We start from the raw sequence: 25,151 nt of genomic DNA on the forward strand, positions 1-25,151 counted from the left end.
ATGAGCTTTTTGCCAAGGTGTCTGTGGCTTTCTGCTGGACTATCAGTTTTGCCCGAAGGCTCTTTGTGTTGGAATGCTTTCTTTGTGTGTTGTGTAATATAATTGTCTAAAAAGTAGAAATGTAGGTTTTTATTATCTGTAAGCCATAATCACTTAGAATAACAGAACTAATAGTGTGAAATATATCACTCTATGTGTAGTTAATCTGTGTGGTTTTGACTTTTTAAATTTCTAAGTGTTAAACTTTATATTATTTGAAATAATTGATTTTTACATATAGAGCATGTTACCCACATGTTTCCACTAATACTTTCATGTAAAACGTAATTTCTAGAATTGAATGTTAAATCAACTTATTTAAGTTTATTTTCTTACAGTCTGACAAAAAAAAAGCCCTCAACCTTGGGGGTGGGGCCACTATTGTTGAAGCACCCTAAACTCACGCACTTAACTCGGACCTCCTTTGTGTTGAATACAGCCATGCACTTCTCTGTTCGGAAACTAAAACGAGCAGCAAAAGTACCGCATTTTAAACACCTGCCTAAATTGACTTCTTTTTGCAAAACTTTAGATGTCTGAGTGAAATATGACGCACTGTAAATTTCTAAATTTTAATCTGAATTCTTGTTGAAACTTGTCTAAAAAACGTGTTAAAATTAATAGAATTGCATTACTTCATCAGGCATATGGGTAAAATTGTTTCAGGTGTGATATACCTATCCTGCTACAAAGGCAAAATAATTCGCACAGTTGTAAAGATTGGTGTTTCCAAATTTCAAGTGGCGCGCTTGACTCTATCTCGCGAGATTACAGAGTGTTGTGTACTTTGTCAGCAGCAGCGCTCCGCCACCATTTCGCTGCGTAAAGTCTCCTCCCCGCGACCGCTACATTCTGCGCCGAAACCCAGTCTCTCCCGCTCCGGATTTTAACTTCTTCCCACAGTCCTAGGTGTACCTCGTTGGGTACCGAGAGCCAGTTTGGACTGCCGGCATCACGGATTGAGTACGATTTTGCGCGGATGACGACTCCTTCAGCGAGAATTTAGTAAAAGAAAATCAGTCGGAAATTTCAGGTAGGTGGGAACTTAAGATGGCGGCCTTGAGAGGGAGGGGGGCAAGGAGGAAGTAATGGGGGGACATTAGGGGGTGCTGAAACTAACGGCAGGACGTTACCAGGGTACGTTTGACCTAGTGGCGTGTTTTAAAGGAAATGAACTCACAATTTCTTTGCATTGCACGACAGAATGCTTGCATACAAAGTGGTAACACGAATGAAGGCAAGTGTAACGCTGTGTAACAAAAGGAATTTCTATTTAAGTCATGATTTGGAGGGGAGGTGTTGTTAACCCCCTTGAATCCCCCCACATGTTCATTGCAAAATTTATATGAAACTTTATAATGGCGTTTTGTACCCTTCTCTTTTTCGGTTTAAAGAAATATTTCTCAATATCTAAAATTAAGTAAGTAAATAATAATTTTCTATAGAGGTTTGACCCCACGCAGTGACGTCACTTGCGATCACCCCACTCCCTCCCCCTTCTGTTTTACGTGCACAAGCGGGTTTTAATGTGACTTTTTTGGTGTTTTTTGTGTTGTAATTTATCAGATGTGTTGGTTTCAACGGTCTGTGTCAGAACCGGAGCATTACATAACAAACAGCGAGAGGAAAGGGGCGCCTGCGCATTAAATGATCGCACCCTACTAACTCTTCAAGCTTTGCTAGTTAGCAGCTTGCTTTCCCTTTTTCGCGCAACACAACCCACTGTGTTTATTGTAGAGGCTAGCGTTAGCTAGCTAACCGGTAACGTTAGGCGTTCACTATTTTTTTTTTTTATGGTGAAAGCTGCTCCGATCACTCTCGGACGGGAAGCAAAAGTCCGATTCATGAATCACATGATCGGCGGAACCGGTACTTGCAGACATACCCGCTGGTTAAACGCGTTAGATTTTTATCAGGGTGGATCCGAGTACATGTGGCGACTAGAACTAGCCACAGCGAGGAAACGTTACCCAAATCAAAGATTGAATGACTAGAGGCCCAGCTGCGCGCGCTGGACCACCGGCTTTTTTTTTTTTTTTTTTGCCCGTTGGAGAGAGCGCGTGCTGCAGGATTCCCAGTAGCTTCCTATGGGCGACTGCAGCACGTTCAACTTGGAGCTGCTGCTCCGGTTTTTATTGCTGCTGCAACATTACCCAGTGAAACACGGCCCCATACACTGAGCAGGAGCAAGGAGTTGTTCAGCTTAGCAGTGCTGTTGCTTCCCTACTGACTTGACATCTTACTCACCCTCCTTACACATACTCATACTTGTTTTGTTTTATCATTTCACTCTCTAATAAAGCTGCATAGGCCCTCTGGTGCCCCCAGAAAGTTTTGTAAAGGATGGCCAGATGTGATGCACTAATAATCACAGGAATAGTTATGAAATACGTTTTCTTTTTCCTCCAAATCCCATTTTTCCCATCTGTGTTAACATAAAGATCAAATGAATTGAGATAAAAAAAATTTCATACTAAATGAAGTTATACAGATCTTTAAGCTGTCAGTTTTATGTATATATTTGGTAAAAGAAAAAGTAGCATGCATGTTTATTCTGTGAGTAAAGCTACAGTCCTTTATTTTTTTTAAATTACACTATATGATCAAAGATGTTGAGGTCACCAATCCATTATAATGAACCTGTGTTTCACACACTTTAATGGCTACAGGTGTATAAAATCCAGCTCCTGAGCATCCTAAAAGTTTGTATAAACGTTTGTAAAATAACAATAACACTTAGGAAGTCAGTCACAGTATAGTGATAGAATGACAGCTGAGCAATAAGTCCAGTCAGGAAATTTAAATTCCGGTAAGATATTCTTTAGACAGCTTTTAGTCTTTTAGTAGTATATGGAAATAGAAGTGATTGGGAATGACATCAACTCTTCCACAAAATGATAAACCACATAAAATCACAAAATGTGACACGGTGTGCAGAGGTTTCCAGTGTTCTCCAGGTCTGTAGCTACGGACCTTCAAACTTTGTGTGGTCTTCATATTAGTTCAAGAAGAGTGGACATAGAGCTTTATTGCATATGTTTCAATGTCTGAGCACGTACACTGAAGCTCTACATCACCAAAAGCAAGGCACACTGTCAGATGCAGTTGTGGCGTAAAGGATGCCAGCAATGGACTCTGGAGTGATAAATCGTACCTCTCTGTCTGGCAATTCAGTGGACAAGTCTGGGTTTGGCAGTTGCTAGGATACAGATAGTTGCATTGTGTCAAGTGCAAAGTTTGGTGCAGAGGGGACTGTCTTTTTTTTTTTTTTTTTTTTTTGAGTTGGACTCTGCTCTTTACTTCTCATGAAAGGAATGCTTAATGCTTTAACATACCAACAGTTTTTGGTATGTTTTTGTTGTTGTTGTTTTTTTGAGATATAGAGATGCAAAAGTTACTCCAACAGAGAAACCCAGAGTTTGTGAACTGACTGCAGCAACATTCCCCAAGTGCTTGGGTGGATGGACCTAAAAGTATGAGGACAATCAGCCATATTACCTCAAGCTGCTCAGCTGAGTCCTGTCAGTTTTTATAAAGAATGTTGCAGAGAGTTTTCCCATGAAAGGTCTCTCCAGGTGTAGCAACTAACGGAGGAAGACTGTTTTCAAAGCTTAGAGGCATTCCTTTTTAGCATTCTCAATATTAATTTATTTATGCCATTACTGTTTAACATTGTCACTATGACCCATGTTCAGTAATACAGTGCTCATGTACATCTTACGTACCATTTCAATCATTACCTGAATTATATTTTTTTACGTTCATGTCAGAAAGTGAAACTTGTATTTTGTATAGATTCATTACAGATGGAGAGGAATATTTCAAGGCTTTATTTCTTCTATTTTTGATTATAATTGTTTACAGCCATAATTCAGTGTAATATGTAAAGTATTACATATGCTAAAAAAAACCTGTATATTTCAAACAAATGTCTGACGTTTGAAATGTGTGATCATTTCTGTGCACTGAATACTTGGTTGGACTCCTTTTGCATGAGTTACTGCGTCAGTGTGGCACGTCAGTGATGCTCATTTATAGATCCATGACAGTGATTTATTTTAAATGTTAATTTATACTAATTAAAACAACTATGGCTTGCAGCTAAAGAAATATAGAAGTCAGATTCTCAGAAAATTACCAAATTAGGTGAGGACAATAAAAAAAAAAAAAAAAGATTGCCACAAATCGTGGGAAAGACTGCTGACTTAACATTTTTTCAGCAGGCAGTCATTGACGCTCTCAGAAAGGAGGACAATAGTGTGCAGTCCCTCTACTGTGAAGTCAAAATTTTCCCAGTTGGAAATGTGTCAAGAACAGCCCCTGAAGTTGTAATTCCAATACGCACCAGTATGAAAAATGTATCATTCCCCCTCCCCTCCATTCCCGTTTAATTAGAAACATGTCACAGAGCAAAAGTGGCGAGAGCAAAATATTGTTTCACAAGAGTCTTTAATTGTGAAACGCAGCTGATCATTTAATCTTTTTTTTTTCCCCCCACTTCCTCAGAACATGTGGAAGGGAGCCTAATTTCAGCATCCTGGAAGTAGAAAGCACAGAAGACCTGTGTCTCACACCACAGACAGGTAAGACGTCGCTTTGTAAACACACCCGATCCGATCAAACTGCTTTTAATCTCACTTCTCACAGAAACGTCTCAAAACGTCCACAGAATCTAATGTTGTCTGAGGGTGGCTACAGGTTTATGATGGAATGTTTTGTTTGTGTTCAAACTGCATAATGATGATACCTGCTGAATAACAGGATGCAAGTTTGTGTTGCTCAACACAGACTTAAGCCACCTGCCTTGGAAAGAAACGGGGTCAGGACTGCAGGTAGAAATTGCAGGGTTATCACACAGTTGGACTTCTAGTTACTTAAACACATTCAGGCTTGTAAATGGCTAAAATGACTCGGACAGATGGTAAATATTCAAAAAACAGTGTATGTATAAATGGTGTAATGCCTTTTGAAGTAAGTTAAGTACAAAATATGGTCTTCTTGTGAGTAATTTAGTCTGTTAGAGAACATTAGGGAACAAACATCATCATGGAGATAAGGAACGCGGCAGACGAGTCAGAGAAAGTTGTGGGGAAGTTTAAAAGAGGGCTAGGTGATTAATTAGCATAGCCAGTGGCTAAAGGATACTGTTCAGTCTTGAGCTTCTTAATGTATAAAATTGGCATCATAATCACAACATCAGCATGTGTGAAACTGTGATGTCGTGGTAACTTGAATTCAGTATTTGGTAGATCTTTATATTTCAAGTATTCACGCACTGCATCCCAGTAACAGTCTGTTGGATGAACACTCGATTCCCCGTCTGATGTTGATTTCATTGGCCAAGACCCTAAAATTCTTTCAGATTGATTGTGTCATCTTGCTAAAGGATAAGGCAAAAACTTGGGTTTATTTCAAAATGAACATAAAATATTCATTAAAAATATCACGACACAGTTTAATTTTATTCTAATATTGTGCAACAATAGGTTAGTCATCATTTGAAAATGTAAAGAGCTTGGCAAACGAACATAGCCACCCACACGAGCTAAGCAGCCATTCAATGGGTGTATTAATCAGAAAAGCATACCGGAGGCTTAGTCTAACTCTGGAGGAGCTGCAGAGATTCACAACTCAAGTGGAGAGCAACTATTAGTTGTCCACTGTACAAAACCCGGGCTTCTGCGGGCAAGTGGCGAAAAGAAATTGAGTCATATTTAGAAAAAAAGTCCTTAGAAGTTTGGTTTGCTGTCTGCCACAAGCCTTGTATGGCTGCAGACATGTTGAAAAGTGTGGTGTGGTGAGATGAAACCAAAATTAACACGGCATCAGTCTTGAAGAACAAATCTCGCAGTGAAATGTTGTAGAGGCAGAATCAGTCGAGCTCCTCAGAGTTGATGGGAATTCGGATGGAGCTAAATGCAGGAGTATCCTGGAAGAAAACCTGAGAGACACTGCAAAACACTGTCCAGGAAATAACAACCCTAAACATAAAGCGAGAAATGGATATGATGGCTCTGTGAAATCAGAATCTGATCAAGAATGCGCTGATGTGAAAATTTGGGCTAATATCCAATATTGTTATTCCTGTGTCATCTGATAACTGATATTTACCAATGTATCTTATAATTTCCCTTTCCTTTCAACACTATAAAAATCTCCACACCACACACATCGCCCCTCTGCTTTAGTTAACGCCTCCAAATCCTGTGCTGCATCACTATAACTGTTGCATGATCAAACACAAAAAGCAATAAGATGGAAATGAGAATTGGCACATTTTTGCATATTGGATTGATATATCTTAAAAAAATGACTTGCATTGGCTAAAACTGATATCCCTAAATCTAGAGTTCAAACATGCACTCCATCCAGTCTGGCTGAGCTTGCACTATTTTGCATAGAGATATGTGCTCTTAAATGAAATTACTACTAGAGAATGATCTTCAAAGATTTGCCACTGTAACTACAGGAAAACATGGTTCTTCAAAATGTGGACTACAGGAGCTGAATACAATTTCACACCACACTTTGTTTTTCAGTTCCACATTGCTCTCTTCATAGTTATTAATAAAATATAACTATGAAGAGAGTAACATTTTGTAGCCATCCTTTTCCTTTCACTTCACAATTCTACTCTCTGTGTTGTCAGACAGAATAAGTTTATCCCAATAAGCTAAACTTATTCTTGTGGTTGTAGATATGAGAAGGGCGTATGAATACTTTTACAAGGGATTGCATATGAGCGTTTCACTACCAGCCTACTGCAAAACTCTTATGGCATTTGAGGATGTGATGCAATCATCAGTCTGGTCTCCTTGAGCAAGCACACACCCAAGACCATGCATGATAGAGGGGCCTTAGGCACCAGAGTTGGGTGGGGGGGAATCACTGATCTCCATCATTCAGATAAGTTTTTCTCACGTCTCAATGTCTCTACTCTCCATAGGGGCAGTGTGTGGTCGGAGCAGCTCAGAGGAAGGAAGATCTGGAGAGGAGGCGGAGCGGCAGCTCGCCTCCCCGGCTGTGGATGTGCTGGCTGCCAACCCCCAGGCTGCACAGAATGTGGCTGGGGAGTCGCCTCGGCATGCCCCGCAGCCGGTCGCAGCTGCCCACCGCCCGGTCCCTCCGTTCACAAATCCGTCTGCAGTGCTGTTGTCGGACTGCAGCAATACCACGTACCCCGGCATGGAGAGCACCCCCACGAACACTTTGCCTGGGACTCTCCCAAGCAGCAACGTTAAGGCCATCATTTCACAGGAGGTCCTTTCTGAGGAGACTGCGTCTGGGACACAAAGACTTCCCACTCCCACTCATCCTCCTCTCACATCACAGATTGACAGCACAGTGGAAGAGCATCAATACGGGTCACAAACTATTAAAGAGAAAAGCCTCACAAATAGTCAGGAATACCAGATCCAGCCACGTCAACAAGGTCATGGGGCTGTGGTTGTTACAGAGTTCAAACCAGAGACTGGAACAAATGTGGAAATTACCAGAGAAAATATTCTCCTGCAACCCCAATCGCAAATCTGTTTCACAGTCGCTTCCTCTGCTGGTTCCCAGTCAAGTGTTGGATTTAAAGTCCAGGAGCTGCCGGTTCACACAGTTCAGCACAGCCACAAAACTCTGTCAGGGGTTGCAGAGTCAGTGGGAAGTGGACAGGACTCAAAATCTCAACTCCAAACTGAACAAACTGACCTATCGGAAACAAAACCTAAAGCAGTCGGAGAGATTTCACACGATGCAGTGGAGACGAGAAAAACAAACTCTCTGGAATCAGTCGAGACATTTCTCCACTCGGAAACACAACCTCATCTTTTGTCAAAGGCTGGACAGGCCGCCCCTGGAAGAGAAACCTCAGTGTCCTTCTGTGGCGCCCCGGAAGCGGCTCCACAGAACATGGGGGACGAACCGACCGACTCCACCGCCAACATGCTGCCAGAGTTCTCCTCTTGGAAGGAGAGTTCCTCGACTCTCCCTGCAGGGCCATCGCTGCCTGACACAAGTCTAGTGGTCTCACTGCAGGCGGGAACGCCTCATACCTCAGATCAAGTCTCTTCAACTGAGACGTCACTGATCGCCGAGATTCTGCGCTCCGGCGAGGCTCAAGAAATTGTGGTGGTCAGGGACAGTGGCGACTGGTCCAACATGCACCTGAATCAGAATTACCTCCTGCAGCGGGAAGATGGCACCGTCTGCCAGGCCGCCATCGTCAACCAGCTTTCAGCGGGGGAACCGAAGCTGTACGAAGATGACGTCCAGGCTGGGGTGGAGCTCCACTCCCAGCCGGTGGAGGTGTACGAGTTCTGCAGTCTGGTGGAGGAGGTCGCAGAGGAAACCATCTGCGTTGGAGGCGGCGGGCAGATACCTCACTCGCCAGGCTACGAGGTGAACCTGTTCAACGCGCTACTGGAAAATGCAGATGAGGACCTCGAGCCCTCTATTCACGCAGTTGCGCAAGCCGACACCATCATCATCTCCCAGGAGGCGCTGGCATCGCCTAGTGATGATGCTCATAACCCGGTGGGACAGCATTTAGTGCTAAAATCTAACCAAACTGTAGAAGTGGCACACGGAAGCGAGGTCTGCTTAGTTCAAGTAGCTGCTGTTACATCTGACTCGTTCGCCATCGAGGAGGCAGACGTCACTACGCAAACTGGGACGCATTGTTCACAGACCAGCTCAGCAGACTTGGGTTTAACACAGATGAGCGGCTCCGCAGCGGTTCAAACAGTTTCGCCGCAACAGGAAGCGATTTTATCGTCAGTAGGTCCAAGCGGGCGGCCGGAAATGTCCTCTGCCGTTTCGGTGCGCGTTTCCAGCACTACCAGCCAGACCCCAGGATTCGCCGTCGTTAATGCGGTCAAGCCTGAGTTCTGCGTTTCTTCTCAAGAAGGAACTAGAATGAGTCTGTCTCTGACTCCATCTGTTCAGAACGTTGTAGTGTCCACAGAAACCACTTACTCCTCTGCTGTTATAAATCCAAAGCTGCTCCTTTTTAATCCAGGAGAGACTCCTCTCCTGAAGCACCCACCCTCCCTTCAGGCAAAGGTGTCCCAGCAGCAGAATGTGGACGGTGCCCACATTGCTCTGTCTGGCACAGTGTCTAAGGAGTGCCTTCCCCAACCTGTTTTAGCTGCCGATTCTCCGTTTGTGTCTACAGCTCTTAGCGTTCACAAAGATCAGACGCCATGCTCTGTGAAGAAAACATCAACGGCAACAACTCCTGTCAAAGCTCAGCAGACTTCATCGGTCCGCCCTACAGCTTCAACCAGCAAATCAGAGGCCTTAACTTTTACCGAAACGTCAGCAAAAGAGGCAGATATCCCTCCGCAGGATGTCTCGGCACCCCAACCCGTCACACCTCAAACCTTTGTCATGCTTTCAGCTGCCGAAGAGAGGGATGAAACCGAGACGGCATCTACCAACCCCAACGACTCCAACAGCTACCCCGACGATGCAGAAGATGAGAGCGAGGATATGGACCAAGATCAGGACGAACAAGCAAGTGACATCCAAGAGGGCGAGTTGGGCCAGGTCAGCAGCGCTGAAGAAGACAGCGATGATGAAGCAGACCCCGACAGGAGTGAGATGACGACTCCCAGCTCTTCACACAAGGTACTTCAACCAAAAATAACATCATTACGTGTGCGTGATCAAACTATGGCTGGGTAGTGCAGTCATTTACAAAAGTAAAATACACTCTTTTAATTTTAAAGTTGTACATAACTGGACATATTAAAAACAGTATCTGTCCCGAATCAGGTTTTAGAACTTCTTAAAAACTAATATCAGGTGTACAAAACCACACAATTTCCGTTTCATGTTGTAGCTATTTAATAAACAAAAATGGAACAAAAATAGAAAAGCTGTCTGGAGAAAGAAAGTGCACCCATTCGATAATCCATAACATTTAAAGTAAGTCTCTGCCAGAAGCTGCTAAAAGAAGCAGGACTGTTGGCACATTGCTAATGCTAATGCTAATTGCAATGTGTTTGTAACAGTGTTGTCGACAAGCTATAGTCATGGTCAATTAGAATACGTACTCTGACGCTCGTTTGTCAGACTAACAATACCTTTTGAAACTAACCTTTTAGTAGATATTAAACATACTATTAGTTAAGCTCACATTTTATATTGTTTTTTTTATTGTTCTGATGTAATATTCTATTAAATTCCTATAAGCAAAATACGTAAGCAGAAAATGTCATAATGAAAAGAAATAGTCTTAAAAGCATGCGGAACTGAGCTTTGTGTCTCGTAATGAATTGAGTTACTGACATAGACTTTTCAGTAATATAATTTTCTAAATATTACATGTACAGGTCAAGTCAACAACTTCCCAGCAAACTGCTCAGTGCTCAGAAAAATAACAAAAGAATCCCCAAGAGCTCCATGACAGACTACTGTGTACATCTGGTATGTTAAATGTTGAAAAGTTTGTGAAAGTACAATTAGGAGAAGACTGAACAGGTAGATCTTGTTTGGAGAGTCAAAAGTAAATCTCTTTGAAAATAATATTAACTGTTTTTATTCAGTGCAGTTCTTTAAGCGCTTTACAAAAAAAGTCACTTCATTCCAATCATCTGCATATTCCAATTAATCCTAGTTATTAAACCGTGCATCAAGTTCAGCTTATTATTCAAAAAGGTTAAAAAAAAAAGTTTTCTGTCTTTGGAATACCAGCAGATTGCTTCAAGTCATTGACTTGCAGCATTTACTCCTGTATGAGCATGTAGCGACGGCAGACAATCACTTGCACTGAGTCAACTTTACAGCAATCCCTCATACTCAGCATGCGTGTGGCAACAGTGGAGAGGAAAGTCTCCACTTTAACAGGAAGAAAACTGCAACAGAAACTGGATCACTGTTTGGCAAAGGGGTGGAGGGATGATGCTTTGGGCAGCCATAACATCATGCTGCCAAACTGTTAGCAGGACAATGATTCCAACCACAGCAACAGATCTACAACATGATAGCTGAAAAAGAAAAGTGGAGACCCCACATTGATTGAAAAGCTGTGGTGCGGCCCCATGAGCTGGGAGAATATCTGCAAATCTCAGTGGGCTAAAGCTAGCTATTAAATCACAGGGTGCACTTAGTTTTTCTGCACAATGCTTTTTCAATTTGTCTTAATTTTAAGGAAATTATAGTACTGTCTGTCGTTCTTTTTGTACACTTGATTAGGATTAAGACAAGTATCAGTAAATTATCCTTTAATGCAAAATTTCACATCAGTTACGTTCATTAAAGCATCTTTTCAGTCGAAGCTGGTTTCAGTTTGTTTTCGACTGATGCTCAATGTTCTCCGGTTTTACTTGTAGGTCTGATATTTATCCCATTGTAGAACCTGGAGGAATAAAAATGTTTTGTTTTTATCTAATAACAAAGCCTTGGTGTGTAACATTGTGATCATATTTACTGGCATGTTTTCCACTGTCTTCCTCCTGCATGTAGCCCATCAATGCAACTCATTAGCATAGTGTTGGTTTTATGTAGCTCCTTTTAAGTTGGCCGCATGCTCAAGCCATGTGTGTTTTCCTGCATGAAGAGAGCAGGACTGAGACACAGGCTCTGTTCCTTAAGGTAAGCGGTGGTTGTCAAGACACCCACATAGGCTCATGCTCAGGACATTCAGTTTGGGTCACTGTTGACACAAATGGGCATCTTCAGTTTTAGTTTTTTTTTTTTTTTTTTTTTTGCATGAGGATGACCACAAAATATCTATGATTGACATTGTAATGGTGTTTTCTAGTAAATTAGATTATTTTGATGAGATCAGATCATTTTAGTAAACCTGTTCATGGAATATAAGGTAAATACACACAGACTGTGTTTCGATGAGACCAAATGTTATGTAATGGCCCATGTGATCTGCAGGAAGACTACTGACTTGACCGTTGTTATTGATGTTTATGTCCGGAGCCTTCAGAGTGCTGCATAAAGGAATATTAATGGATGCTTTCTTTTACCATGTTTGATGATGGGACTTTGTAAACAGCAAACTTTTCAGACTCTAATGTTTGGCGAGGTCTCCTTTTGCTTGAGTTACTGTATTAATGCAGTGTAACATGTAGGTGATCAGCCTGTGGCACTGCTGTTGTGTCAGATATTTTTTTACTGATGGTCTTCAGCTCATCTGTGTTGGTGAGTCTGATCTTGACAATACTTCACTGTTCCTCTTCGTAGTTCAGGTCAGGTGAGTTTGCTGGCCAGTCAAACAATATCATGGTCATCAAAGCAAGTTTTGGTATATGTGGCAGTTTGGAAGGGTACCAAGTCCTGCAGGAAAATGAAGCTCATCAGTCGAGGGAAACATGAAGCGCTCTAAAATTTCCTGTGATTGCTTTTCTCTGCTGCTTTTGTACCTTTCCCCACTGCACTTTTTCCATCCACTTAACTTCTCGGTGATATGTTTGGATACTGCAGTCTGAGTGGCTAACTCTTTTACCACTGGCCTTCTTTGGCTTATTCTGTAGGTGTAGAGTATAAGTGGTAGCTGGAAAACTGTCAAGTCAGCAGTCTTCTCTTAGTTGAAAGATTTTGTGTTTTCATTAACTATAAGCCATATTTCTCAAAATGAAATGTATGTTTTTGTGTTTTTTTTTTGTTTTTTTTTTTTACAAATTACTGAAAAAATAAATGATCTATACAAATACTCAATAAATCACAGAAATAAAAGCATTTTATGCTTTGATGGAGCGTGTTCACCTCTGCTTTTGCATTCATCACTTTTTCACATTAAAGTAAAACTCTCCTCAACCGTCTGTCTCGGCCCTCAGGTGCGCCAGTGGATGTCAGATAGAGTCGCGGTCAATTCGTCTCCCTCCTCACCGTCTGCCTCCACTTCCTTCCACTGCCCCTCATCCGCTCCTGATTGGACGACACCTCAACGGGAGAAGAGCTCGCCTCTCAGGGGTCCTCACGGCAAGTTTGTTTCTCCTTCCTCTGTGGGCTACAGTTCCTCCTCTTCGCCACCAGACCAGACCACGCCCCATCGCTCCCGTGGAGACCGGCACGCTGACATGGCAGAGCTGGCAAAACATGTGAGTAAGATGTATAGAAACACAATTTGGCTTTATCTCACCAAAAGTAAACATGATTTAGCACAAAACATTCAATTTTCATCTTTAAGCTAATCAAAGTATTTGCAGATTAAAGGAATGTTTTCCCCTTTTTTTTTTTTTTTAATAGCTGTGGTATTAATGATAGGAATGTGGTCGAGTTTTGTTCTTGGCTCAAAAACTTTGTGCCAAAACAACCAGGAAGTTGATCGCTGAAAAAGGGGAAACTAAAAGGAAATAAATACCCAGAACAATGGAACTGGCTGTGGTTAAAGCCTGGGAAAACCATTATGAAAGAAGAAACATGCAGAGTATATCTTTACAGTTATTGCAGTTGTTACAACTTTTGTTACAAACAATACTGCACTCTAAATTGTGTAAATGAGGGTGAGAGGGACTAAAATGTTGACCTCTTGTTTCAAAATCATTGTCATCAAAGCCAAATGCTCTCTGAGTTTAAGGGGGAGGGAGGGATAAAGAAACCTCACGCTATTGAAAGATAATATGAAATCAAACCAAGTCGAATTTGCAGCTGAAAAGCCCCAAACATGCACATGAATGGCCATAATTGTGGCCTTTCAATTCATTTAATCTTTCTAGACAACTAAATTTTAAATCCTTTTGCCTGTGAATAATTTCCAGGAAAGCGTAATTTCAACCACTGACTAAAATGTGTTTGTCCGCTGTAGGAAGCAGACATTGAACATCGTACCCAGTCTCTCAAGAAAGAAGGTTTCTGGTCAACGAAGCGCCTCTCCCGTCTGCCGGAGCCGCAGCGGACCAAAGTTCACTGGGATTACCTCTGTGAGGAGATGCAGTGGCTCTCTGCTGACTTCGCTCAGGAGAGACGGTGGAAGAGAGGTGTGGCCAGAAAGGTAAGCATCGGTCCAAAACAGAACTACAATTGGTACGTTTTAGTACGATAAATGCACAAGGATGCTTCGCTGACGTACACATTAAACATTTTAGACATGTTCTGCTGATGTATCGCTAGGTGGTGCGAATGGTGATGCGACATCATGAGGAGCTGAGGCAAAAGGAGGAGAAAGCCAAGAGAGACGAGCACGCCAAAATCAGAAGAGTGGCCGCTTCCATCGCCAAGGAGGTCCGGGCATTCTGGAGCAACGTTGAGAAGGTGAAAAATGTCCCTGCTGCATTTCAAACTTAAACATCAGCTCAGTTAGTCAGAAGCATAGCTGTCATGACTGATTCAGTGGCAACATTTACTTTAGCATATTGTCACCTTCCTGAAATAATCACCCAAGTAATTTTTTGCCCAAAAATCATCACTCCTTTGCTGTCTAAAGATGATTTAGGCAAAAAATTATAATATGCTATGAGAATGTATATATCTTTATACATTTCTTGGCCCTGTTCTTCTCATATCTGATATATTTTTAATTTTAAATCAAAAGTTTCCTCAAGATATTTTACTGCCAACATTTTTGCTCAATTCAGTTCAGCAGTGATCAAACTCTGGGGGGCGGGGAAGGCTACAGTCTGGGTTGATCCGATATAAATTATTCCAGATAAACCAAATACAGATCAGAACCACTAAATACAGTTAATCCAGACTAATTATAATCCAGTTACAGTTGTTATATTATTAAAATCTTTTGTCATTATTGAGTATATTTAATACTAAAAAAATGTTGTGATTTGTTTTTTAAGAAGCCACATATAGACAGTTTTACAGTAATTGTTTTGTTCTGTCTGTTGTCTTGCCACTTACTGAGTTCTTAGTTGAGCTGTTCTGTAAAAGATAAAACGGTTTTTATCTTTTCATTTGAAAGAAAATCACTGTAAATCTGATAGAGGTATGCATTACTTTTGTGCTTAACAGTTTGTATATACAATTAGTTTTTGGTCAGCAATCAAATAAACAGACATGTTGTAAAGGGGGTAATGTTTTGATTTTTGTGTTTAAAGGTGGTACAGTTCAAACAGCAGTCGAGACTGGAGGAAAAGCGCAAGAAGGCTTTGGACCTTCAGCTCGACTTCATCGTTGGCCAGACTGAGAAATACTCTGACCTCCTCAGCAAGTCGCTGGCGAGGCCGGTGGACACCGACGTATCGCAGCAGAAATCTCTGCCACCTCCCGTCGACGAAGACGGTAGGCTGTCCCTTTGTCAACACGGGCAAAGAGCGCTTTTAGAGCCGACTCATTGGATCAGACAGGGGTGTTGTCATAGCAACATGCCATTGGCAGGTTATTCAGGGACACAAAGTGTTTCATAGAAACAAAAAGCTGTTCACACTGCCAAGGTCGCTGCAACTTTGAGTGATGTAGTAATGTGACTAATGCCGAGTGGCCCCCGTCAGGCCTGATTCGGGCTCGTCAGACCTGCCCGACTTCTTCTTCTTCTTCTCCGGGTTATCAATGGCATCTGATTACAGAAGGTTGGAGAGCATACGTTTCCACTGCATCGAGTTAATGGCTTCCTAAAAGCATTCTCTGTCTTTAAAACACAAGGCAAAAACGAAGCGCTTTATGGATCAGTGCTGGATCTGCTGCAGTTCTGCTCAGATCTACTGAGGCGTGAACTTCTTTATGTTGTTGAGGCTGCTGCGCTGGTCAGACCACAAACGGTCAAACAAGCAAGGAAGTACATTTCATTTGCGTTAAAACAACTTCTCTGAATGTTACACATATTTGTGTGTCTCCATTTGAACCTTACAGACCCTTTCAATACATTATGATATTACAGAAAATTCCATTTATTTCAGGAACTTTATCAGCATGTGAATCACTTAATTACACACAGACAGGTGTTTGAGAGCCTTTATTTCTGTTATTGATGGTTTTCTGCTCACACTTAATGAAACCATAACATTTTAAATTAGAATACCACATCAGACCAATAAAAAAAACATTTTTAATACAGAAATGTGGGCATACCTGCTTAAAGGTGTGTCGATTCTCTAAAGAGACTTTTAATCTGATAAATAAGCCTCATTGGAACACATAATTTATGGAATGCGAGTGTAGATTATAATCACTGTAGATTATCACTTTGCTTGTCCAGCTGTGTATTTTTACTACTATTCTTTCTGTTAAAACTTGTATTTTCCTATGAAGTTGTTTTTTAGTGGCTAAGATTTCTTGTCTACATAAAAAAATCGTGGGCATTTTGAAAATGTCATGTTGCAGCTACAAACCTCTTATTATTAGGATTTTATGTGACAGACAAGAACACCACAGGAAGTAAAAGGAACACAATAAATGTTTTGTTTTTTTTGTTTGTTTTTAAGAAGTAAAAATCTTAAAATTATGGCCCTCATTTGCATGCAACCCCATTAACTTCAGGGTTTCTGTAGGATCATAAAATGGTAATTTTCCAGCTTTCCAACAAATATGTAGGTTATCAATGGCATTTAGGTCCTGAAGTGGCCTCACTGCACCTACAAAATATTCTGTTATATTTATCTTATCTAAATTAGAACAAGTTAATATTAGTATTTTCATGCAATTTCTTCAGGTATTCTTGATTTTGCAATAAAATAAGCTCTCTTTTTTAACTTCTCCTTCTGCAGACAGAGACTTTGAGCCTCCTTGTGAAGAGGAGGATGATGAAGAGACCATAGAGGTGGAGGAGCAGCAAGAAGGCAACGACGCGGCGAGCCATCAGAGGGAGATCGAGCTCCTAAAGGAGGAGAGCCTGCTGCCCCTGGACCAGCTGCTCAGCACCCTCAAACTGCCTCCCCCACAGGTAGCCCAGGCAAACGACTCTGGAAACGCTTTCACAAAGCAACGAGCAGACAATAAGTCTGTTTTAAATGTTTATCATTTGTTTTTTTTTTTGTTTTTTTTGTTTTTTTGTTTGTTTTTTAGGAAAAAATTAATTTCTGCTTCAAGTTAGCTTATTAAGGTGGTTTATGAGGGCCTCTTTCACACAGAATGACATCTGCCAAGTCACCTACAGTCAGAGCACCGGTTCTGAGGGTTTAGTCTGGAATTTGTTTAAATTTAAAGAAATCATGCACTTGAAAGTGGGTTACTTTTCTTCTTGTAGTTCAGATTTGTTGCATATCTTGATTCAAAATGTAAAGATTAATATTTGCAAACACTAAGCTTGCTGGGATATGCTAAAGGTATTTTTATTTATTTTTCAATCCAAGCCTCATTGAAATCTTAAGTGATAAAAAGGTTCTGTTACAAGTCTGGATCTTACTGGTGAAGGAAAACGGCATATGCTGGCCGAGGTGTAAGTGTGAAGTTTTATTTGCTTTGGTAGCTGTTTGCTCCTGTTGTAAAATGTCTTATTTCAGCTGCACAACAGTTCCACAGCGGGGCGCCTAATGACCACTCAATTAGATTGTGCTCTGAGAGTTACAAAGCATGCAGTGGAGCTCTTGCAAGTTGGACGTTTTAGTGTCTGCACGAGAAATTGAGCTCTGTAAATTTGCATGTTTATTCTCCTCCTTTCACATCATAACTGTGAAGCTCAGAAAGAGCTTTATAGCTGGAATAACCAATAGATGATCCCAATTGTTAAAATAAGAGGCAACCAGATATTTCTCCTCCTTCAGAAAGACTTGTTCAGATCAGACCATGAGTTAGGAGCATCAGACTTAAAGTGGGAGTCGAAGTGCGAGTGTCTTGGTCACCTGACTTGAACAGTTGAGTGAAATAATGTAGATGCTGAAAAATGCAACTTTAAAAGTTTGAATGATGTTAAATTAATTGAGTGTGCAGTTAGATTCAATATTATTCACACTCCTGATTGACTTAAAGTTTAAAGTAATTTTACCAACATGTTTCTTCTGATTTGAGATTAGGGTGATGGCATAGAGGCCTTCCAATTTGAAAGACCTGATTTTTATCACCATTTTTCTGTAACATCACCATCTTTCATAGCAGTTTCACAAACTGTCATAATAATGAGCTAAATTTTAGCTAGTAACAAACAGTCATACTCTCTATCCCAACAGCATGCTTTAGGAAGCTTCTTCAAGGGCATTATGATGATGGCTTCAAAAATTCAAGCAAAGTTGTTTCAGTATGAAAACAGGCAGCTTTAGTCGAATGCAAGATTTTCAAATAAGAGCCAACCAAGAACGAGCTTCTTGTTTGGATGAAAGGGCAGTGAGCCTAACTGTTAGAAAAACCTTTTCTAGTCATGTTTGATGCCTTTTGATTATCTTTTGTTAAAACATGTGAGCCTCTTCCTCTGCTTTTTGCTCTCCATTTGGAGCTCCACCTGACTGAGCATGAAGTTCTGAGAGGAATATGTTGAGTTAACGACGCCTTTATTCTGTCTGGGTTTTATTATACAAACAGACCTGAACATATTGAAGTGTAATAGACATGCTCATAAACCCTTTAGGATTACATCTCTGAAGTTTTACAACTTTGAACTTTTCTACAACTTTGCGTGTGAGGTATGACTTTTTAAATGGCTCAGTTTAACCACATAGCAGCTGCAGCTGAATATACAGGAAGTTTGTGCCAGTTTTGTGTTTTTTTTGTTATTTTTTTTTTTGTTTTGCTAAGTAATCACCGTTTCTTTGGAAAACTTAGGAATCTGGCTCAGAGGAAGAATGCTCAAACGAATCTTCTTTATCGGCGGAGGAGGATGAAGATGGAGAATTCACTGCCAATGAGGAGGATGGTAAGATTAATTTAAGATGGTGCAAGACTACAACCACTTTTTGTGTATTTTCTACACTTTAGATGAGGAGAAATAATACCAAAGCTTTTCTGTAGAAAACAAATAAATAATAATAATGATGTTTCACCTCCTGTTTTCAGCTGAGGATGAAGAAGACACCATAGCAGCTCAGGAGAAAGTAGAAGGAAATGTCAACCATGCTGAAGAACTTGATGACCTGGCCAAAGAAGGTAGGTTGTTTTTTTCCCTCCTTCATACTTTCCCACCAATTTAGCCTGCTTTACAGCTGATGTATATATATATATTTTCTTTTTTTTTATCAATTACCTTCATCATGACCTAGATAACTCTTCCTAGCTGCTTCATGTGGTGTTTACATCAAAATTATTTACAATTTTAGTGTTTTGCAAATGGATCCATACCTTTATTCTTTTACATTTTGTGATAAATATTGAAAGCTGTGTTTTTATTTTTAACTACGCAATACATTTGGGATTTTGTGTGATAAACACAATCAGTGCATAAAACTCTGCATTTGTAATTTTAACAAATTGAGAGAAGGCTTAAGGAAAAATAAAATTTCTTTTCTAAGGTACTTTATTCCAGGTCTCGTTGTGTAGAAGAACGAATAGCTCCAACCCGACTTGTTTCTGGTTCTCTTCCAGGCGACATGAGTCTGGAAGAGCTTCTGGAGAAGTACAAAGGAGCGTACGCTTCTGACTTTGAGGCTCCTTCTGCTTCTGCCTCCAAAGCCAGCTCCGATTCGGAGGTGTCTGGGGATGAGGAGGTGGAGAACGAGGAAGATGAGAGTGATGTGGAAAGCAATACGTCATCTTCGGGTATCAGCACTCCCTGAGAATCAGGAATTATTTATTAGCTTTTCTTCTTTTTTTTTTTTTTACTAATTTGAAAGTTTGAAAAACTTTCAGTCATTAATTTGTTGTATCTTTCTGATGCACTTCTTTCAGACTCCCCTGGAGACAGCGCAAATGACGACTCGGAGAAAGATGTAGAGGAGAGTGACGAAGAGGAGGAGGAGGATGAGTTTGGAGATGAAGGGATGGAGCTTTTGCTGAAGGAGGGAGACCACAGCCCGCCTTCCTCCAGCTCGCGGCCAAAGAAAGAGATCAGCCACATTGCTGCGACGGCGGAGAGCCTGCAGCCCAAAGGCTACACTCTGGCTACAACCAAGGTTGGTTGCTGTAACATCCACTACTCGGTCTTCTAATCTAGAGATGCACCAATCATCATTTCTGTAGGTTGGCTATCAATTTGACTGGATTCCAAAGTCTCCTTTAAGACCTAAAATAGGATAAAAAATAAAAACAGTATTTAATATAATTCGTTTTTCATGCCTTTTGGCTGCAGGCAGTATTTAATTACGCTTGTGTAACATTTCCAAATCCACAATATTCTTCAAGTTGAAAGCCTTAAAGCGTAAACAATATGTAGCTTTATTACATAAATCCTTCCTGTTATCTGCTGAAAGTCATATTCTCTCTTGAAGCCCAATAAACCCCTGACATGTTGTAGAAAGTACATTATTTTTAAATAATAGTTCTTCCTTAGACTATGATTTTAAACCTATCAAGGCTGGATAATCAGAAAATGGTCCGATTCTGGTCACCAGTCTGTTTTTCTGTGCATCTTCGTTCTAACCCAGTTCACATCTGGATCATTGCTTTCTCATATTTTTCCCTTCTACAGGTAAAGACCCCCATCCCATTCCTCCTTCATGGAACACTGCGGGAATACCAACACATCGGACTGGACTGGTTGGTCACCATGTACGAGAAGAAGCTCAATGGGATTCTGGCTGATGAAATGGGCCTGGGGAAAACCATCCAGACCATCGCTCTGTTGGCCCATCTGGCCTGTGAAAAAGGTAACGGCCCGTATTTATTTATTCTTCAAGCCTGTTTTTAAAATCCCTCTCCATGTACATGTGCTTGGACTTTCTGTAAACCAGTTTTTTTTTCTTCTTTAGGGAACTGGGGTCCCCACCTCATCATTGTCCCCACCAGTGTGATGCTGAACTGGGAGATGGAGCTGAAGCGCTGGTGTCCAGGGTTTAAGATCCTCACCTACTTTGGAAGCCAGAAGGAGAGGAAGCTGAAGAGACAGGTGATGTTTCTCTGCTTTATTGGGTTTGTCTGCGGCTTTTTTCTTTTATCGGGCGCGTGGCGGCATCATGTCTGACGTGGGGTTGAAATATTGAGAGCATGAAGCAGAATGGTAGCCTAGGTTACTCCCTTATAATACCACGAGGCAGCAGCGACCAATACACAACTTTTGGAAAGTTTTTGTGTCAATTGTTCATTTCATAGTTTTGTTGCATTACAGCCACAGACATCGATATATCTTACTGGAATTTCAATGTGGCAAACACAAAATAGTGCATAATTCTGAAGGAGGATTCAAATTATGATTGTTGGATTGTATGATTAAAAATATCAAAATGGTGGCTCGCGAGGAACAGTTTTGTAGTTTAGAGAGACTGAATACAATTTCTTGCCGTAGATCTTTGAAAACCACACATCCTTCTTTTTAATATGCACTACTTTGTGTTGGTCCTTTTAAAGCCTCTTGTTTTAAAACCTACACTGCTTGAGTTCATTATCTTCTCAGTAGTTAAAAGGCTGATATCAGATGTCTAATTTTTAAATAAATTATTTTACATTCCATTTTTTAGCTGCTTTTACTTATATTTATCCTTAAATCTGCCATAACAAAAAGGGACAACTGTTCAGAGATTTTATTTTTTTTATTTTAGAACCTTGCCAGTGAAAAATGAGAACAGCTCACTTTTTATTCTCCAATTCTTTTCACAGGGCTGGACAAAACCCAACGCTTTCCACGTCTGCATCACGTCGTACAAGCTGGTGCTGCAAGATCACCAGGCCTTCAGGCGAAAGTCCTGGCGTTATCTGATCCTCGACGAGGCTCAGAATATCAAGAACTTTAAGTCCCAGCGTTGGCAGAGTCTGCTGAACTTCAACAGGTCTGTAGAGCCTGTCGAACCTCGCTTGGTGTGTTTGGAATATTTCACCTCTATTATTGCTATCATAAAAGAGCGCTACTCGTATATCAGATCTGTTATTGTTCTAAACATTAAGTGGCTCCAATTATTGTAATGAGCCAGTCTCTTTTAGGCCCATTCTTTTGTCTATAAGGTGACTGTTGTGAATCGACTCTTTTACTGCAGTTTTTTAATTGCAAGAGTAATACTATTGAGTCAAAACTGCTGACATTCTGGTGTTTTCTTTTTCTGTTCTTCCTGGTAATATGATATTTTTACAGCTCATTTCATGAGTACTTCCAAAATCCAGGCATGTCTGCAGAAAGACATCAGAGCCTTTTGCGTCCCGTCACACTGTGATCCGTCCTGACTCTTAATCATTCAGCTGAAAGTTGAGCTGGACTGCTCAGGTTGAAGTTCATTTGTCACAGGTTTCTATCTGTGTCTGACGCTGCCCTCTGGTGGCTTAAAATGAATAGAAGCAAAATGTACACTTGCAGCGTAAAGGTTAGGTTAAAGCAAAGCTTTTCTACATGAGACGAAAGTGTGCCGCTGCTTTGATTCGAGTTTATATGAATTGAAATCACTTACAAATAGAAAATATTGAAGGAATGTCTGATTTATTACATGTAGAATAAATAATCAATATTTTTGATTTTTTTTGTATTCATTGTCAAACTGACTATCATTGTTGTCATTCAAATTAAGCCTTTGTGTCTTATAAAAAATGGAATATTTTTGTCATAGCTTTAGTGGGTGAAATGAATAATGGAACTGTTGAACTTTTTACCGTGGGAATGTGGACCAACTCTGTCCGGGCTGCAAAGATGTGTAAAAAATAATTATTTTCAGCTAATTTTCATTATGAAACGTTTGGCTGGAGGTCTGCCAATGTGCATTATGTCACTGGAGAATCGTCTGTAAAGATATATGAAGCAGAAGGAAAAGTTGGACTCAGGCTGCTGGACTATATTCCAGCTAAAATTACCAAAAGAGAGGAGATTTTTTGTTGTTCAGTAAAATAGAGATGTACCAATGTGGATTTTCCTGAATTTCTATTTTTCTTTGCGGTCTGACCTGCTGATTGAGCTTTTTTTTTCTTTTCTTTTTTTTTCAAAGGTCCATAACACACAAAAGTAAAAATGCATCAATCAGAATTTGTGCTGCTGATAAAAAATGAACAATTTTTGACCACTTATAATGTAAGATGTAAGAACTTTGAAAATGTATATTTTCTTTTCCAAGCATCCAGAATTAGGATTAAGAGTAATTTCTTTTAAGCGCTGTTATTTACTGGAACTATTTTAATGTAACGTGTAAAGAAAATGTCTAAATTCTAAACAAATCGCACAAGTGAGATTTCCAAAGGGCCGTTGGCATTTCCTGTTAAATGACACAGAGGTTGAAAGGTAAAAAGATTAGAACAGATCTACTTTGCTGTACATTGTTCAGCCTTCCTATTATCTGCTGAAAGTCTTGCTCTCCCCTGGAGTCTGAATAAGGGGATTTTGAGTTACCAACTGCCCAGACTTGCTAGATTTAACCGTTTTCATGTTTGCTGGCTGAGTTTTTATCCTGACCTCGCTTCTACCAATCTCTCCATCGCAGCCACCGCCGGCTGCTGCTGACGGGAACTCCCCTGCAGAACAGCCTGATGGAGCTCTGGTCGCTCATGCACTTCCTCATGCCTCACGTCTTCCAGTCCCACCGGGAGTTCAAGGAGTGGTTCTCCAACCCGCTGACGGGAATGATCGAGGGCAGCCAGGAGTACAACGAGGGCCTGGTCAAGAGGCTTCACAAGGTGCTGAGGCCGTTCCTGCTCAGGAGGATCAAGGCCGACGTCGAGAAGCAGATGCCGAAGAAATACGAGCACGTGGTTCGCTGCCGCCTCTCCAAACGGCAGAGGTTTCTCTATGACGACTTCATGGCACAGGCCTCGTGAGTTCCTGAAGGATCAGAAAAATATTTAGTGTCTTAAAATACTCACACCGCGTGAACTTTTTTCACAGGTTTTTTGTGATCCACTAATACAAAGTAGTGCTTAATTTTAGAGTGAAATGATCTCACCTCTGACTAGTTTTCCTCCTGGAAAATGAACCTCCAGCCTTCTCTCTCTCTGATTCACAGGACGCGGGAAACACTGGCCAGCGGTCACTTCATGTCTGTCATCAACATCCTCATGCAGCTCCGCAAAGTGTGCAACCACCCCAACTTGTTTGACCCTCGACCCATCCAGTCGCCCTTCATCACGCAGCCCATCGTCTTCCGCACTGCCTCCCTGGTGCAGGAAGCTCTGGAGGTTTCTCCTCTGAAGGTTTGCATGGATGGATGCGCGACAAAACTTTTATTTGCTGCTCAAATGAGCTGTGAAAGGATGGGAAAAAATTATTCTGTTTTACCTTTCCAGCGCTGCGACCTTTCTGCATTTGATCTTGTCGATTTGGAGCACCATGTCACCCGTTACCAGGCGGACGTCTTCCTGCCGCGCCACAGAGTCAGCCGCCAGCTTATACAGGAGATTACAGAGTTCCCTGAACCACCGCCGAGACCCAAACCGGTCCGCATGAAGGTCAACAGGTACATGCCGCAGCCAAGATTATTATTATTTTTAGACAAATGCAGAATAGGAGAGATATGCAAGTTATGTATGAACATGGAAGAGAAACAGAACTGTGAACAAACCAGGGGTTTATTGAAGAAAAGTATCCAGTAGTTCTTCAAAGAAAGAGACTAAACTTGGCCAGTTCGTCAGATGGATTTATTAATAAACATTTTATTATATGTTGCCGCCAGGCATTCTATAAATAATGACGGTGATGACGTGAATAATTCGTATTCGGTATTTTCTGTTTTCTGACATGGTGAGTCAGAAACATTTTAAAGTCCTTCCACTGGCTCAGAAAAGAGACTTTAAAAATATTTATGTTAGTCTATAAATTACTGAACAACTTGGCACCAAAATACATAAAGAATTTTTTGTTGTATCGACACTTCAGATCACTCGGGTCTTCTTGTTTTTGAAACGTGCTGCACAAATAAACTTATTAAACTTTTAGAGAGAGCTTTCAGAGGCAGTCCTTCATGAAGTTGGTTCTGAGCAGTGTTAATTTTGAGAACACATTTTAGTTTAAAATAAAATATAGTCTTGGTCACAATCTGGTCTTTTGTCGTCGTTTTCTAATCGACTAAAACTCTCTAAACCTTCTTCTGCTGAGTTCCTGTTAACGAGTGTTTTTCTGAATGATCGTTGTGGTGTTATTTTAGGATGTTCCAGCCGCCTCCTAAAGGAGATAATCGACCCATTCTGCTGATGAACAAACCCACCTGCTCCGTTCCACCTGCAGCCCAGACCCCCAAACCTTCTCCCGTCTCTGAAGCCGCTCTGGCTCCTGTTCCTGCTCCTGTTGTTCAGCAAGG

General features: G+C 41.0%; 1 protein-coding gene across 1 annotated transcript in view; it reads left to right on the forward strand.

Annotated features, from left to right (window-relative positions):
- The first annotated feature begins 811 nt into the window (after positions 1-811).
- Positions 812-25,151, forward strand: part of srcap (Snf2-related CREBBP activator protein) — a 40,093-nt gene continuing 15,753 nt past the window's right edge. Inside the window, exons 1-19 of the mRNA XM_008437456.2 lie at positions 812-1,072; positions 4,546-4,622; positions 6,986-9,657; positions 12,822-13,085; positions 13,793-13,978; positions 14,098-14,238; positions 15,033-15,216; positions 16,638-16,813; positions 18,625-18,715; positions 18,856-18,945; positions 19,381-19,554; positions 19,684-19,907; positions 20,423-20,600; positions 20,703-20,839; positions 21,547-21,716; positions 23,343-23,672; positions 23,862-24,048; positions 24,142-24,311; positions 24,999-25,150. Coding sequence (XP_008435678.2) covers positions 7,225-9,657; positions 12,822-13,085; positions 13,793-13,978; positions 14,098-14,238; positions 15,033-15,216; positions 16,638-16,813; positions 18,625-18,715; positions 18,856-18,945; positions 19,381-19,554; positions 19,684-19,907; positions 20,423-20,600; positions 20,703-20,839; positions 21,547-21,716; positions 23,343-23,672; positions 23,862-24,048; positions 24,142-24,311; positions 24,999-25,150 — 5,287 coding nt within the window. The 5' untranslated portion in view covers positions 812-1,072; positions 4,546-4,622; positions 6,986-7,224. The remainder of the gene's footprint in view (positions 1,073-4,545; positions 4,623-6,985; positions 9,658-12,821; positions 13,086-13,792; positions 13,979-14,097; positions 14,239-15,032; positions 15,217-16,637; positions 16,814-18,624; positions 18,716-18,855; positions 18,946-19,380; positions 19,555-19,683; positions 19,908-20,422; positions 20,601-20,702; positions 20,840-21,546; positions 21,717-23,342; positions 23,673-23,861; positions 24,049-24,141; positions 24,312-24,998; position 25,151) is intronic.

The sequence above is a fragment of the Poecilia reticulata genome, linkage group LG19, assembly GCF_000633615.1.
Source record: "Poecilia reticulata strain Guanapo linkage group LG19, Guppy_female_1.0+MT, whole genome shotgun sequence".
In the NCBI taxonomy this organism is placed as follows: Eukaryota; Metazoa; Chordata; class Actinopteri; order Cyprinodontiformes; family Poeciliidae; genus Poecilia; species Poecilia reticulata.